Here is a 16,154-nt window from a genome sequence, read left to right as displayed (position 1 = left end):
TCATCCCCTTCTCCTCCTGCCCTCAATCTTTCCCAGCATCCGGGTCTTTTCAAACAAGTCAGCTCTTCGCATCAGGTGGCCAGAATATTGGAGTTTCAGCTTCAACACCAGTCCTTCCAATGAACACCCTTCTGAGGAACCAGGATTAACCTGTCCACACCCACCCCCCCTCCCAGGCTTCTACACAACCTCTGACCCTAGCACATGCCACCAGATACACAACCAGGGCAGAATTCACATAAAACTGAAGTTTACTCCACTCACCTGTACTGTGACCACAGCCTTAGCTTCCTGCCACAAGGTCAGTTCCCCAGCTTGATTCCCAGACACTGCTGCAGAACCGCCTGGGGCCCAGGCCACAGCAGTGATGGCTGCTGGACTCCTAGGTCTATATGTGTCATCTGGAGAAGAAAGGAAGCGATTCATTAGGAGCTGGACCACTGTTGGGGTACACGAGGAGAGAGCAGGCTACCCTTGAATTTCTTGGTCCCACTTTCACGTACCACCCACCTTTCACGCCTTGCCTCTCTCCACACCTCACTCACCTGCCTCTTCGGGCACCTGCCAGAGCCGTAGGGAGCCATCCTCTGAGGTGGTCAGCAGGAGGCCTGAGGTCTCTGAAACAGCAGCTGCGCCGACTGGGCCACTGTGACCCAGCAGAGTGTGTGTTTGAAACACCTGGAAGGAAAGAATGGAGATAGAAGAGTGAAGAGTTGACACATCAGGAGGCTGTCCCACTACCCCCTCCCACGGCCCCCAGCCCGGTCCCTTCAGGGAACTCACCAAGAGTGGATGCCACAACCGTGTGGCCCCATCCAATCCAACAGTCACCACCAGAAGCTCTGACCCCGGCTGACTGGCTGGTAATATGCAGAGGCTGAGTCAGAAGAAGGGGAGGAGGGAAGAGGCAATAGGGACCGGAAAGTGGCTGATATCCCGTTACCTGCATGGGGCTCCAGAGCAGCCACACAGTGGCTGATGGGTCCTGAGTGAGCGGAGATGCTGGTCAGCTCCACGCCCTGATGGTCCCACACTTTCAAGATCCCATCTCGGCCCACGGAAACCACGTGCTCCTCCTGCCCCAGGAAACAGGATCAGAGAAGAGTCACACTGAGCAGGTCATGGGAATTATATTCATCACAGAGGTGCGGGCTAAGCATTAAGGGCCTAGAAGTTGTTGTCAAAGAATGAGGACAACCCGGCAGTGGGGCCGGGGGCTCAGGGCTGCCATCCCGCCGCAAGGCCGTGACACTAGGATACTGTGTCTTCAAGCTCTCCCTCCCCTCACACCGAGCCTCAGCCTCAGCACCCTAACCCTGCTCTAATTCAGGCCCAAGCATCTCACTCTTGGTACTTCTGACCTTAGGATTAGATACCCAGTGCATCCAGCCTCCCAAAGTCCCCTTAACCTTTCCAGGGACCCCCAGTGAGCTCTCCACCGCCTTCTCACCACGGCCACCACGGCGCTCACAGCATGCTGATGACCCAGGAAGTGACCAAGCTGCTGTCTCGACTCTGGGTCCCACAGGGCCACAGAACCATCGCTGGAGCAGGAGACCTGCAGAGCCAGAGGGCAGAGGAGCAGACTTAACCAGCACCCCTCCGGCATCTCTCTGTGCTTATAACGTAGGATGCTGGGCAGTAAGCCTTGTGATTAAGAGCAACGGTCGTCCTGCGTTCTAATCCTAGTTCCACCGTTCATTACTTGGTGACCAGTTCATTCATCTCTCTAGGCCTCAGATTTCTCATCTATTCAACCAGGATAAGGACAGGGTACCTATATGGGGCTGAAGCATCTATATATAGGACTTAATACACTGCCTGGTACATAGGGAGCACTGAATAAATAGTAGCTACTGTCCTTGTTATGGGCTTCCCTGGTGGCTCAGAGGTTAAAGCGTCTGCCTCCAATGCGGGAGACCCGGGTTCAATCCCTGGGTCGGGAAGATCCCCTGGAGAAGGAAACGGTAATCCACTCCAGTATTCTTGCCTGGAGAATCCCATGGACGGAGAAGCCTGGTAGGCTACAGTCCACGGGGTAGCAAAGAGTTGGACACGACTGAGCGAAAGAACGGAACTGTCCTTGTTATTAGCATAATGTCAGTCAACAACTCTGTCTCACCCTGACAAAGGTGAGAAGTCTGCAATACTCAGGAGAGATCTATGCCTAGAAGGCAGGGGCAGGACAGACTATGACAAGTCTATTCAATTGTTACTCACTTCTTTTCGAGAACAACAGTGATTCTATGTTGGGAAACTAGGCTTTACCAACCCTGAGTGCATAAATCGAGACTGATTTTTCACTTAAGACCAAAGAAATCATAGCAATACACGTCTCCTTAGAGAGACGGTTCTGTGTTCCTGTTAAGAGTATGGGCTTTCTTATCATAAAGTTTACTGGCTCAGCTTCTTGATATATATGACCTTGGAAATGCTCTTTAATCTATCTGAGCTCAATTTCCTTGTCTATGAAATAGAAAGAATAGCAGTGACTTCTTTACAGGGTATTATAAAGACTATACGAGGCAACACATGCTAAGGGCTTAGTCCAATGTCTGGCACAACTAAGTGCTCAATAAATGCTCTGTTATATTGGGTGTTAGAAAACTATATTAATACTATATTATTATAAATGAGTATTAGGAATAGGATGAGGTAGAAAGTGTTGACCTCCCTCTCCCAGGAACCCTGCTGAGCCCTATGCCATCCCAACCCCTTCGCTCACCAGGAGGCTGTCTTTGGTCCAGGCACAGCCGGTGACCCAGTCTCGGTGACAGGCAGAGAAGGAGCATATCAGAACAGGGGCTGTGGGTGTTCTCACATCCCAGCAGAGCAGACTCTGGATGCAGGCACCAAGAGAGGAAGTCGTCAGGATAGCAGGACAGAGGTAGCAATAGCAGCGCCATCTCAGGTAAGAAGTTTCAAGGAAAGAGGGACTAACAAAGGAGGGTGGGTGGGCAGATCCAGTACAGGAGGTTTAGGAAAGCAAAAAGCCAGCGGAAGCAGTAGGAAGTGAGCTGCTAGGGAATCCAGGACCAGAGGGGCTGTGGGCCCCTAAGGGGCTGGAAGTCCACGGAGGGGAGGGCCCAGGGGTGCATCCTCCTGAGACTCACCCGATCCCTGCCCCCGGTGGCCAGCCTGCATCCATCAGTGCTGAAGCTGCAGCAGCTTACAGGGCCCTCGTGTCCCCGGAGCTCAGTGCTACGAGGAAAGTCGTCTGTCTTTTGTGGCAGCATCAGCAACTGCCTTGGCCACAGTCGCACTGTGAAGTCCTCTGCATTGGAAATGGGGAGAGAGGAAGATTTCTTGAAAAGAGGAAGTGAGACAGGCCTGGAAAGCCAAAGACAAAGGCAATCCTGGGGGCCGAGGGTGATGTCTGAAGGCACAGCTAAAAGGGAGGGACTCTGTGAGTCACACTGAGACACAGGTCTGTCCCATGGGACGTCACAGGACAGGAATGCCAGGACAGCCAGCTCCAGCCCTGCAGTTCTCTCTAACTGCACCTCCACACTCTCCTCTGCTTAAAGTGCCCAGTGTCACTCTGACCAAGCCTCCTACCTAGAAAGGACTAAGGCCATCCTGCATTCTCACCTCGACATCTCCCTCTCTCCTCCTAAGGGAAACCCTTCACACAGCAAAATCCCCACCGGGCAGAAACTCACAGGGTTACAGGGGTTACAAAGGCATCCCAGAATCAGGGTTAGGGAACAAGAAGAAAACAGCCTAGACTGATTACGCAAGATAAATGCATTTAAAAACACTCTGAACACAGTGGAATATGGTTGAAATGGTATGTTTTATGTCATGTGATTTTTACCATATTAAAAATAAAGTTTAAAGAATAAGTAAATAAAAACACTTTGAAAGTTGTAAAAAAAAGTTACACAGGTGTATTTTCACACACACATATACATATGAATTGAAAAAATGTGTTCATATATTTTAAAGGAACTGTGACTCACAACCCTGCCCTCTGTACCTGAGGCAACGGCCAAGAGTTCCTGGGAGGTGGCCAGTCCCAGCACAGGCTTCCGATGTCTGGACAAGAGCCAGAGGGACTGAAGGGAGCCCCCCTGAAGCAGCCAGCCCTGCAGGGCCCCATCTTCTGCACCACTCACCAACACCTTAGGGCTGAGCCAGGTCACAGCAGACACTGCCACATCACGTGCTTGACCCTCAGCCCCCTGGGAAGCTAGAGAATAAGAGACAAGAGACTAAGCGGCTTGCACAGGGGGCCAGAGTTGGGCAGGGACAGAGATGGAGGTTTCTTTCCAGGCTCAAAGACTCCAGCCCTTCTCCCTTCGGTACCTGAAGAAATTCTGTAGATCCGAATGCCATCTGCTCGGTACCCAACAGCCACCTGATCACCATCTGGGCTGAGAGCCACAGAGAGGGCAGGAGAGAGGTGGATGGAACCAAGGCAGCCACGGGGCCGCCCCAGAGACCCGGACCACACCTGAACCTGCAGATGAGAAACGGGCTTAAAGACAACCCACCCTCTTCTCCGCCTCTATTAAAGTCCTCCCTCCAGAAATTCGTCTGGAGAGCTTCTGTGCACACACCCACGGCCCTCTCCCTGTAGCTCTCCAGCCAAGCCCCTCTAGACTCCTCAACAAAGGCCCCACCCTCACACAAATATCTCCACGCCTTGGCCGCCCCGTCTCGTAGCCCACCGCCAGCTCAGTAACCTGACCTTGCCGTCCTCTCCAGCCGTCAGTAACTGGCGCCCGGCTCGGAGGAAAAGGGTGGCAGCAACGAAGCCTTGGTGGGCAGGGAAGGCAGCCAGCCGTACCCCGTCCTGCCAGGCCCACAGCTCCACCATCCTGTCCAGCCGGCCCACAGCCACAACCCGCCCGGGTACACCGAAGGCCAAGGTACGGACAGAGGCTCCCGGGGCCCCCAGTTCCTACACAAAGAGAAAGAAACTGCAATGGCAGGGCCTGCTCTCAACCCAGACCCAGAGGGAGCCAGAATGCAAGTGTCTGCCATTCCCCACCTTCCACTCCACTCTCCCGTGCTTCCCACCACAGGGCCACCCAGCTCCTCTCACCTGGGTGACTCTGAGCCCATCCACGTGGAAAAAGCTGAAACTGCCAGCCCAGCTGCCGATGGCTATCACCTGTCCTTCTGGGTGGAAAGCAACGCAGTTCAGGGGCTTGGGACAGGTGTGCTGGGAGGCCAGCTGCCCTCGGACTGTGTCCCACAGCTGGAGGAGAGAGAAGGGGAAGAGGACACGGGATGCTGAATAGATGCCTGAGCTGCTGGGTCCCAGAGCTCCAGGGGCCACCTCGTCCACTCCCCAGCCCTCAGCAGGCCGAGCAGTCAGAGCCTCTGCCCCACTGAGAGAGCCACCTCATGGGGCTGATGCCACGTTTAGGGCCCTTTTCACCACCACAGGCCCCTGGTTGTTACCTTCAGGCCTCCGCCCAGGCACACGGTGGCCAGCAGCCGGCGGTCTGGGCTCAGGCAGCAGCCAGTGATCTGGTACTGGTGAGCTTGGATCTGGAGCACCCTACCCCAGGGAGATAAGGTCAGGGTCCCCTGGCCACAGCCTCCCTTCTCATTCCCCTCCCCCTGGGCTTCCAACAAACAGGGAGGGCCCTCACGCCGAGCACAGGGGCCCCTTACCGACAACCGTGCTGCAGGTCCCAGAGCTCCAGGAGCCCATCAAAGGCAGTTAGAAAGAGGGCATGGTCCGAGAGGAATGAACAAGAGGAAACCCCAGCACCGCCACTCACCATCGACCTCTCCTCCTGTGACAGCGAGTGGGTCAGTCACTCAGGGCACTCCCTTGACCACCCCATGTCCAGCTCCCCCAAGCCCTGACCAGGAATGAGGCGATGGCTAGAAGGGCTGAAGCCCTTGGCTCTCTACAGTCCCTGCTGAGTCTCAAATTACGGCCCGCTGGCCCCACAGCAGGGACACTTGTGAAAAGGGCAAAGCTCTGGGCCCCATTCCAGACCCAGGCCAAGCTCAAATAGGTTCAAGTGGGACCTCATGATCCAAGTGAGGTCACATCGTCTCCCCCATTTCAAACCCCATAAGCATCCCAGAAGATTCTGATTGGTCTGAATTGGGAATGACGTTATACATACACATATATACGGGGGAGGGGCTTGACAAGGGTGGAAGAGGAGAGAGGGACTGTGGCTGGGGGGCCCTCCTCTCCAGCCTCATCTGTTAGGACCCTCCCTTACCTACGCTCCACTGCAATCATAGCCAGCAGTTTAACGAAACGTTCCCCTGATGTCTGTGCCCAGGCTCCACACTCAACCCGGAACACCTGCCCTTCTCATCCTATAGCCTCCAGTACCTGCACAGTTCACTTAGCTCTTACCTATGTCACACGGCCACGTTCTAGTTCCCTTTTGAACCTTCTGTGTCTTACATTTCAACAAAACTGACTACTTGGTGGGCAAAGACAATGTCCTAAGTCCTGTGTTTCTTGCAGTGCTTAGTACACTGCCTTCAAAGGAAAGTACAGAGCAAGAATTTGCTGTACAATTGATTTTTTGACCAAGCCCTTGGGATCTAATGTGAAAGTAAAGTTGTTGAATCAAACAGAGTGATAACAGGTAGGTTTGGCTTGTCTTGGGCTTCGGGTCAGGCTGGGAAGTATTCTGAAGGTAAACTCTGCCCCTCCTTGAGTGTCATACCTGCCAGGTTCTTAGGTCCAAAAGGTAAACCGTCCCACTGGCAGTGCCCACGGCTGCTCTTTGCCCGTTAGGGGAGAAGGCCACGGCTGTAGGGGAGGAGGAAACTGCCAGGGACAGGCTGGAGCTAAGAAAAAATAGCAAGAAAAGGTAGAAATGAGGGATCAGGGGAAGGATGTGCATTTCTGTGCCTGAAGTCCCCTCTCACTGGTGACTCTGATCTGTTCTTTATTCTCTAGTTTCAGAGAGGGCTGCAGCTCGCTCTCTGGCAGGGCTTGTCAGCATCTGGGGTCAAGGGTTTTACCTTTGCTGGTGCCCCATGGTCTGAGGTTTATTAAGCCAACGCAGCATGCACTGGAGGTGCTGTCGCTGGGAGAGCCCGGCGGCCTGGCGGCAAAGAGGCGAGTCCAGAGGCTGGTTGGCTACCTGCTGCTGCAGGAGCAGTGGGTACCGGCTGAGGATGGGAGCCTGCTGCCTCAGGAAGGTGTGCAATGCAGCAACATCAGCCTCAGGAAGCTTCTGTTCCTCATCAGGGACTGAGCAAGCTAGAGAAGAGATGTAGAGCATCACTGCAGAGACAGCCTGACCCCCATGAACCCCAGCGCCAAGCCAGTCATGTGATGTGTCCAAAACGCTAAGTCTTAGAGTGTGGCCCTCTGGTCCCAGATCAGGCACAGCTGTTAAAACTACAAAGCCGGGCTTCCCTGGTGGCTCAGTAGTAAAGAATCCACCCACCAAGGCGGGAGACACAGGTTCGATCCTTGATCTGGGAAGATCCCACATGCCGCAGAGCAACTAAGCCCGTGTGCCACAACTACCGAGCCTGTGCTTTAGAGCCTGGGAGCCACAACGACTGAAGCCACATGCCCTAGAGCCCGAGGTCTGCAACAGGAGAAGCCACCGCAGCGACTAGAGAGTAGCCCCCACTCACGGCAACTAGAGAAAAGCCCAAACAGCAATGAAGACCCAGCATGGTCAAAAATAAACAAGTAAATAAAATTATTTTTTAAAAAAAGTACAAAGCTTTGGGTCCTACTCTAGACCTAGGAAACCAAATCTGAGGACCCAGGTATCAGCAATTTGAACAAGTTTCCCAAGTAATTTTATGCCCACTAAGATTTAAGAGAGCTGAGTAAAAGGTCTCCTAAGAATCACTTGCTTACCCTTGTGGCATTTTTCACCTTGGAATAGAAATCAACTGCTCCTTCCATTACACCTCCCTCTGAGCAGGAGACCACGAACACACCCAGGACCCCACAGCTTGGAGAAGACTCCACCCCGTAACCCATCTCACCGTAGACAGCATGGGCCTCCAGGAGCCGAGAGGTCAGACCCAGTTCCAGGTGTGCAGCCACCACGTGGAGACTGGTGAGGAACTTGGCAAGAAGGCCGCGGTTCCCGCTCTGGAGCTGGAAAGTCAGACTCAGTTCACTAGGGATGCGACAAGGCTGGTGAGGAGGGACAGTCTAGTCTTGGACCCTGCCTGTGCAGCTGACACTTGGACTGAGGAGCTGGGACAAAGGACCTGAAGGAGGAGGGCAGGAAAACGGAAAGAAGAGAGGTACAGAGAGTGTGGAAGGCAGGTAACAGCCGTGGGGATGATGGTGGCAGTTGGGGGAAGTGGGGGCTCAGAACGGCCAAAGCAGTTCCTTGGGAGAAGGTGCCGATGGGATCTGGGGACTAACCAGGTGGTAAGGCAGGTCTGCCAGGGCTTCCGGAGGGCACCTTCGGAAGGTACCTGAGGCATCAGGGTCACACGTCTTCCAGAGCTGAGCTGCAGGTGAGGGGCACGGGAAGAGACGCTGAGATGAGCTTGGCCCTGAAGCATCTCCAAAGATCACACCCCTCAGGCTACAGTGAGGACCATCCCCTCACTGGGGTGGGAGGTGAGGAGGCCAGCCGATGGGGAGCGCCAGGCCCCACGCTCAGTGCCCCGGGGGTTAACCGGGCTGCAGGCACCTGCAGTGAGAAGGTGTGCCGTCTTCTCCAGCTCTGGCCTCTTCCCATAACGACACCTGGCAGCCGTTCTCAGGGGCCCATCCTGGAGGCAGAGCCGGGCGCCGGGGCGCTCCAGGGGACCCTCCCCTAGCAAACTGACCCCGTGTGAGGGAGAGAAGGCAAGAGAAGAGGGAGAAGGCCTGTCAGTGAGCAGCACGGCACAGAGGTGGGCTCCCAGTCCCACCCAAACAGTGCTGACTTGAGTGACAGCTGTGCAGGGTCTGGAGACAAGAGTCAGGGGCTATAGCAAATGAGGAGGAGGATGAAGAGAGAGGGTCACAGGGGGCCCTGCCTCAAAGACAGGAGGCACAGGTCAGTGGGAGCTCAGTGGGGGCACTTGTACCTGCGCAGACTCTGGACGAGGTAGGCAAATGGGCCCATGGGGTAGGGGTCCCCACTGTTACCAGCAGCCACTGCTTCTTCCCAGGTCTTGCTTCCCCTGGGAAGGATCCTCCATGCACTCAACACTCCATGCAACTGGTCCACGGTCAGACCTGAAAACCCAAGCTCACTGAGGCCCCAAACCAGGCAGCATACCCATCCCCACCTAATCCCTAATCACTCCCTACACGGTTTGCTGAGACCCCAACAGAACCCAGGTCGTCCAACCCCTGAGCCCACTCCAAGCGCTGACCACTGCGAGTGGCCTCAAGAGTGGCCAAGGCTCGGGGAAAGACGTCGGGGCCATGCTCCTGCTCCAGGGTGCCTAGGACGTGCTGCAGCAGCAGAGGGACGGTGGCCGGCAGCGTCCGGAGCCTCTCAGAAACCTGGGGGAGGAGTGCGAGGGGCCTCCGTCGGTGCAGGGAAGGGGAGAGGCATCTTCGGTTGTGGGTAGGAGAGGGGACAACAGGAAGAAGCGTGGGAAGGGATGAAAAGGAAACACTGGTGGGAGGGAAGCAGGTTGGGGTGTGGATGAGGAGTAGCAAAGGAGAAGGGTGGGAAGGGGTGAGGGATGGGGATGAAGAGGTTGAATGGAGAATGGGAAATGGGGTTAGGATACAGAAGATGAGGAGTGAGGGCTCACACCCTCAACCGACCTGCTCGTAGAGCGTGAAGAGCCTCAGGTGATCGGTGACCAAGCGCAAGTAGAGCGGCAGCACTGACCCCCGCTTCACCAGCAGCAGCCGCATCTGACGAGACTCAGAGGACTCAGCCCTGGACCAGAGAGCCGGCCCCCGCCCCTCGCCCTCCACTCGGGCACCAAGCCCAGTGCGGGACAGCTTCTCCTCTGAGAGCCCCCACAGGGGAGAGACCCACCGTGTCACTCGGGACACAGCTATCTCTGCCCGGCACTGCTCTGCCCAGCTCGCCCTGCTCTCCCCCCGCACCCACTGGTTCAGCCCACCCAGATAGATAACCACAGCCATTCATCAGGGGAAAAGGACCAGGTAATATCAGCAATCACAGTCCTCTTCCCCTAAACAGACTTCCTGAGAAAATGAAGGAGCTGGTCTGTGCGGGGCAGCTGGTAGCTTCAGCACTCAGATCCTCCCAGCTCCCAGATTCACCCCTCACATCGATCAGCGCCAGCCTAGACCCAACCTGGTTGTTAAATGGTGACTCCTCCAGCCGCTTCCCATAGAGGGCCAGTTCTTCTCGCACCAGCCGGGCCCGGGCAGATGGCTCCAGAGGCCCCAGGGCCACCACGTGGGCACCTGGACTCTGCTCAAGGGTCTCCCCCAGGCCAGAATCACTGGACACACTCAGCACCAGGTGCACCCCCTGTGGGATTTGGGCAAAAGGGTAGCGATGAAGAAGGAAAGCAGGGAGAATACTGTTGGAGAAGCCCCTCTCCCTACCTCATCCCACCTCGCAGCCTCCTCACACTCACCCGGGGAAGGGTCTTTGGGATCCAGTCTGAGATCAGCTGCCCACGCTGGTCCACCAACCTGTCAGCCCCATCGACGATCAGCACCAGAGGCTGGCCAGTTTTCAGGGACTGAGCAGACTTGGGCAGTAGCCTCTGCTGCAGGTCCCACACCAGGCCCCTGTGTATAGAGTGGGAGGACCAGCGTCAGCGGGTAGGTCTTAGGGGCTATCGACAGGCCGGTCTAGGTGGGAGAGGAACACACCGGTAGGTGCTGGGGAGGGCACCTGGCTCCTCCAGTTGGCTATGCAGATAAGCACAGAGGCGTCTGAGCAGGGTGAGGGCAAGACTGTGGTCAGGGCGGGCCCCTGAAAAGTGGAAGAAGACTAAGGGGGCCACCATGGCCCCATCCGGAGCCTGCAGGGCTGACACAAGGGATGCCTGAGGGGGAAGAGAACAGAAAAACATGGGCACATTTCACATATGCCAGCTTCCTGTGCCCCACCTCCGTACCCCTCCTGAGCACACACAGCCCTCCCTCCCTCCTGTCCAGGCCTCTGGGACCCTGTACCAGGAAGGCAGTCTTGCCCTGTCCCGACTGCCCGGTCACCAGGCTCAGCCTCCCCTGGTGCTGCATGAGCTGCCGCACTGTGTCCTGAAGGAGGCGTGGTCGCGCAGGACTCGGCGGCTTCTTTAGCTGCTGAAAGGTGGCCTGGACCAAGTCATCATCTGGGATGGGCACTGGCTGCTCCGGCTGGGCCCCGGGCTGAGGGCACATGGGGCAGTGACTGTCTCTGTTTCCACACTCCTCAGGACCCCAGCCTAAAACTTACAGCACCCCCACCAAGCCACTTCCCACCCAGGACCCCCTCTCCACTGCCCTGGCTACCAGCACTCCTGCTGACCTGGAGGTAAAGCTTCTGGATCGTATTCCACACATCCTGCAGAACCAGCTGCCCAAACTCCTCCAGCCCCCCGACATAGGGCCGGCCAGCTGACACACCACCCCATTCACAGCAGTATCTGTGGGCAGAGCGAGCACGAGCAGGGTCAGAGCAGGCCTGGCCCATCCTCATCGCGTCTCTCCAGGCAGATGCCCCCTACCTCTCCCAGCTCACCTGCGACAGGTGATCCCTTCCTGTCTGCTCAGATAGCTCTTCAGTTCTGAGATCCGATGGGCAGCCTCCTCAGACTCAGAAATAAAGTCCAATTTCCAGGCATCTGGCACAGAGCTGACCACCAAAGACACCCCAAAAGTGGGACTAGATTCAGACCAAAGCACCTCTCCATCCCCAGCCACCAGACCTTGCTGTGGTTCCCTGAAACTCCTCAAGAAACTGCTCCAATGGAGATCTCCTGCCCTCAGCTGCAAGCAAGCTCTCTGATTCCTGCTACTCCATCCTAGGCACCCCGTCTTGTATTCTGAACGGTAGGGAGAGAAGACATGCCCACTGAGCCTATCTGGCCTTCAATGGAGGTACCTGAGGAAGCTAGAATCCCGGAAGTAGAGGAGAGGCTGAGCAGAAGGCTGCAGGCGGAGGCTCCGATTCAGGAACTGCATCACCTCCATCTCTGTCACAGAGCGACCTGCAGGGTACTGCTGGGCCTGCAGGGAGAGGGCAGGAAGCAGGTGGGTTCAGTCCTGGTCACACTATCCCTTCCCGTGAGACCTGCCATGGCCCCGGGGCCCTTCACCTCAGTAATGTTACCCTCTCTCTCCAGACACTAGCCAGTAAAATAGAGCTAATAGCCAATGTTTATTGAATGCCTCTCACACACTGAACATATTTTGAGCATTCTTGAAATAGATTTCTGATTCTCATAATAACCCCACAATGTAGACATCACTGTTTCTCTTTAATATAGGAAGAAGTTGAGGCTAAATCAGTATAAACCATTTTCCATTAAGCCTCACAATGACAGAAGAGAGATCAGAACCCAACTCTGTCGAATGGCAAAGCCTAACCAGACCTACCGCCTACCTCTTGTATCCTGTGGCCAACCCAGAGGTATTTCCCAAAGGAATTCCCTCATCTAGGACTTGGTCACTCACAGAACCTTCTGCCTGTGTTTCACTTCAAGTCTCATCTGTCTGTGCAGAGTCCTGGGGTTCCAGACACACCGTGACTTCTCCCGCCCCTGCCCCACCCGTGTCTGTCTTACCCAGCGGAAGTGAGGATGGTCAGGGAGGCTGTAGTTGGGGGGAACATAGCCATAGCGCGATCCTAGGATCCCCACAAACAGCTGAGAGTTCTCCACCTCCCCGAGGCACACTTCCAGCTGTCTGCAGGAAGGTTATGGGAGCATCGTGTCAGGGTGACGGGGCCCGGCTCACATCCCATAGCATCCAAAGAGCACCTCTGGCACGCAGCCCTCAGCTGTCCTTGCAGCCCCAGCCCTGCTGCCACTCAAACCCCTCATCTCCAACCCAGAGCCTCTTCTCAGCGGCCCCCACACCTGTTCCGACGGGTCTCCTCCTCAGTGATGCCCCAGCGCAGGTCAATGGCATGAAGGCTGATGCAGTAGGGGGCCGCTCGGGCCTGCAGTGCTGGCAGCAGGGACCTCAGCAGCAGGTCCCGCTCCCCATGCATGTCCCGGAAAGTGGAGGAAATGAAAAGCCGGATGCTTCGCCATCTGCCGGTAAACCAGGGGTCAGCCCCACAGCCCACAGACAGGGCTGTGACCACCCCTCACCCTGCTGAGCCAGGTACAACAGAAGGCAGGGGGTATCCAACTGGCTGCCAGTGAATAACAGGCTTGTAAACTCAAATGCAGAGCCTGGAAATTAAACCCTACTGGCTATTTCTCGTGTACCCCTCCTGTGTCAGCAATGATTATTATGCATCTACTATCCTGCCCATGAAATGGGCCCAAGTTGCACAGTGAGGTAAGCACAATCATTCTTTCCTTTTTACTGATCAAGAAACTACAGCTTGAACTTCCGTGGTGGCCTAATGGTTAAAAATCTGCCAGCCAGTGCAGGGGACACAGGTTCAGTCTCTGGTACGGGATGATTCCACATGTCATGGGGCAACTAAGCTTGTGTGCCGCAACTACTGAGCCCATGCTCTAGAGCCCGTAAGCTGCAGCTACCGAGCCCACACACCACAACCACTAAAGCATGTGTGCCTCGAGTCCATGCTCCACAAGAGAAGCCGACACAATGAGAAGCCTGCACACAGCCAGCCACTAGAGAATAGCCCCACTAGCCACAACTAGAGAAAGCCCACATCCAGCAATGAAAAAACCCAGTGCAACCAAAGATAAATAAATGAAAGAAACTACAGCTTAAGACATCAAGCACCTAGCCCAAACTTCAGCCACTATTTGGCAAAGCCAGGATGAGAAAGCCACGGCCCGTGCTTCGAAGCTCTCTGTCTGAGCCCTGGTGCCCACTTTCCGCCTCACCTTCTAACCCCCTCTCCCTAGTACAGTAAGGGGCATGTTCACCATCTGTGTTAGACAAACCCCTGCCTGGGAAGAGGAAATGTTCCTCAGCAAATAGAGCAAGCAGCATCTCAACAGCCAGAATTTCAGTCACTTGACTTTCTCTAGGTTTCTATTAAAGCCCCTCCCAGTTCACAAAGGCATAAAAAACAGACTGACCCAAGCTGGGAAACAGGAGCCACGGGGCTTGAAGTATTCTCTTCCAGTGGCCGGAGAGACTGGACCCCTGTCTTCCCTGGGGGTGGTGGAATCTTGAATATTTTGTCCATTTGGCCTACATGTTCTAGAAGCCGGGAGGCCCCACGCTCTGCAATGAACCTGCAATAAAGAGTGACAAAATAAATGAGAACCAAATAACAGCATGAGAGGGAATTCCGAGGGCAGAAGGGACAAAGATATGGCTAAACTAGGTCAACTAGTTAACTGGAGCGTCTTAGGAAGATCACCATGAAGAGTAAACATAGATTTTAAATAAGGACGGAAGCAAAAAAATAAATAAATAAATAAATAAGGACGGAAGCAGAACCAGAGGAATGAGGGAACAGAGAAGAAACCCAGATACAGCCCCTTCTGTGTGCATGGCTATCACAGGCTTTCTGTTGGACCAGGGGCAACTGGGCTGAATGAAGATGTGAAGAGTGAGGGTGATCAGCTCTGGGCTTGATTAGCTCTGTACCAGCCGTGAAAGCTCCCTGGGGAGGGAGGAGCATGAGGCTTCCTAACATGGGGCAATGGGTGGCATCCAAAGGAAACGGCAGAGGAGAAAACAAATAAATGGGGAACCTAATAGTGGAGAAAAAACAAAGAAAAAAGATTTCTGTAGGTCAGGCATAAATAAACAAAGTTAACACAGCACTTCCTCTGAAATGGAATGGAACAGAGGCCTCAGAGAATGAACAGAAATGATGGGACCAACTCCTGAGTGGTGCCCTTAAAAGCACACAGTATAATCTCCTATGTTCCCTTTTCTCCTTTCCCTCTAGATTAATACAAAATGATGGCTGGAGCTGGAGCAGCCACCTTGAACTATGAAGTAGAAGCAGAGTATTTGAAAATGGTAGAGCAACAGATAGAAAATGACCAGGTACCTGTAATATTATGTTGCTGCCATGCCTAGACAGCTGTAAAAGCAGAATAATCTTTTATCTTGCTTAAAAATATAAGTGGTTAGAGCAGAAGCCACAGATAATCTCTAAAAGATGTCCTAACATAGCCCCCAACCTCTCCAATGTCCACCCTTACTTACTTCAGTATCCCATCAGTACAGCCTGAGAGTGTCACGTCATTGGGATTCAAATCAGTACATCTGGCAAAGAAAGAAGTCACTAGCAGTCAGAAAAAGTGCCAAGAACACAGAGTCACTGCCCCCTAACACCCTAGGATGGACCACCACCCCCACCTCTGCATCTTTCATAGCGTTCCGTGCTACGCTAGAACTGGGGTGGGCCGTCACGAAGGGGTACGGGGCCAGGCTGAAGACTTCAGAGAAGGTTCTAGCACTAGAAGTGCGACAGAACTAAGAGGCAGAAATGCGGAGAGGCCTGGCGAGTGGGAGAATCCCAAGCTTTAGCAGGGCTGGACAGGAAATATGGATCACTATCCGCTGGCACTGAGCAAGGAACATGAGTGCCCTTACAGGTAACTTGCCCTTAGCAGAACACCAACAAAGAGGCACTTGGGATTCACATGTTGCCAGAAAAGCTGTTTGGCTGCATTTATCAGCTTCTCATTTGTAGGTCGGCCGAAGACAATGACCCTGTCCACCTGTAAGATGAAAGGGGAGGGGCTGAGACCAGGGAGGTGCCTAAGAGCTCAGGATATCAAGAGACAGGATCTCTGAGGGCAGAGGAACTAGGAGAACCCTGAGGGGGGTGTAAATGGCCTTTCTGGAGAGTACTTAGGGTGCAAAAAGTCATTTCACCCTGACTTGAAGAGCATCAAAGTGGAGTTAGGGGTTGCCAAGATATGAAAGCAACCTAAGTGTCCATCAACAGATGAATGGATAAAGAAGATGTCACACACACACACATACACACACACACACACACACACACACACACACACACAATGGAATACTACTCAGCCATTAAAAAGGAAGGAAAATTTGCCATTTGCGGCAACATGGGTAGACTTGGAGAGCATTGTGCTAAATGAAATAAGTCAGACAGGACAAAGACAAATACTATACGGTATCACTTATGTGTGGAATCTGAAAAATACAACAAACTAGAGAATAAAACAAAAAAGAA

The 16,154-nt window shown here is 54.2% G+C and overlaps 1 protein-coding gene across 7 annotated transcripts in view; it reads right to left on the bottom strand.

The window, feature by feature from the left end:
• The window catches only part of TEP1 (telomerase associated protein 1), a 41,330-nt gene that overhangs the window by 3,810 nt on the left and 21,366 nt on the right, over positions 1-16,154 (bottom strand). For all 7 annotated transcript variants that reach the window (XR_008687211.2, XR_008687212.2, XR_008687215.2 and 4 more), the window contains exons 16-48: positions 15,542-15,669; positions 15,152-15,211; positions 14,065-14,223; positions 12,916-13,092; positions 12,622-12,742; positions 11,940-12,064; positions 11,577-11,690; positions 11,364-11,481; positions 11,030-11,224; positions 10,724-10,899; positions 10,483-10,639; positions 10,194-10,373; positions 9,689-9,781; positions 9,286-9,418; positions 8,995-9,145; positions 8,619-8,746; positions 8,339-8,433; positions 7,948-8,062; positions 6,958-7,198; positions 6,657-6,780; positions 5,629-5,753; positions 5,413-5,512; positions 5,051-5,206; positions 4,694-4,906; positions 4,309-4,462; positions 3,980-4,192; positions 3,114-3,274; positions 2,726-2,839; positions 1,451-1,558; positions 944-1,076; positions 784-860; positions 546-678; positions 265-401 (exon numbers count right to left, since the gene is read on the bottom strand). Coding sequence is in view for 2 of the 7 variants with exons in the window: in XM_055435798.2 (XP_055291773.2) it covers positions 265-401; positions 546-678; positions 784-860; positions 944-1,076; positions 1,451-1,558; positions 2,726-2,839; positions 3,114-3,274; positions 3,980-4,192; positions 4,309-4,462; positions 4,694-4,906; positions 5,051-5,206; positions 5,413-5,512; positions 5,629-5,753; positions 6,657-6,780; positions 6,958-7,198; positions 7,948-8,062; positions 8,339-8,433; positions 8,619-8,746; positions 8,995-9,145; positions 9,286-9,418; positions 9,689-9,781; positions 10,194-10,373; positions 10,483-10,639; positions 10,724-10,899; positions 11,030-11,224; positions 11,364-11,481; positions 11,577-11,690; positions 11,940-12,064; positions 12,622-12,742; positions 12,916-13,092; positions 14,065-14,223; positions 15,152-15,211; positions 15,542-15,669 (4,614 nt within the window). In the remaining 5 variants the exon portion in view is untranslated. The remainder of the gene's footprint in view (positions 1-264; positions 402-545; positions 679-783; positions 861-943; positions 1,077-1,450; positions 1,559-2,725; positions 2,840-3,113; positions 3,275-3,979; positions 4,193-4,308; positions 4,463-4,693; positions 4,907-5,050; positions 5,207-5,412; positions 5,513-5,628; positions 5,754-6,656; positions 6,781-6,957; positions 7,199-7,947; positions 8,063-8,338; positions 8,434-8,618; positions 8,747-8,994; positions 9,146-9,285; positions 9,419-9,688; positions 9,782-10,193; positions 10,374-10,482; positions 10,640-10,723; positions 10,900-11,029; positions 11,225-11,363; positions 11,482-11,576; positions 11,691-11,939; positions 12,065-12,621; positions 12,743-12,915; positions 13,093-14,064; positions 14,224-15,151; positions 15,212-15,541; positions 15,670-16,154) is intronic.

The sequence above is a fragment of the Moschus berezovskii genome, chromosome 9, assembly GCF_049115385.1.
Source record: "Moschus berezovskii isolate FMDL1 chromosome 9, NW_MosBer_1.0, whole genome shotgun sequence".
NCBI classification, from domain to species: Eukaryota; Metazoa; Chordata; class Mammalia; order Artiodactyla; family Moschidae; genus Moschus; species Moschus berezovskii.
Note: the sequence above shows the minus strand (reverse complement) of the source record. Positions and strands in the feature narration are given on the sequence as shown.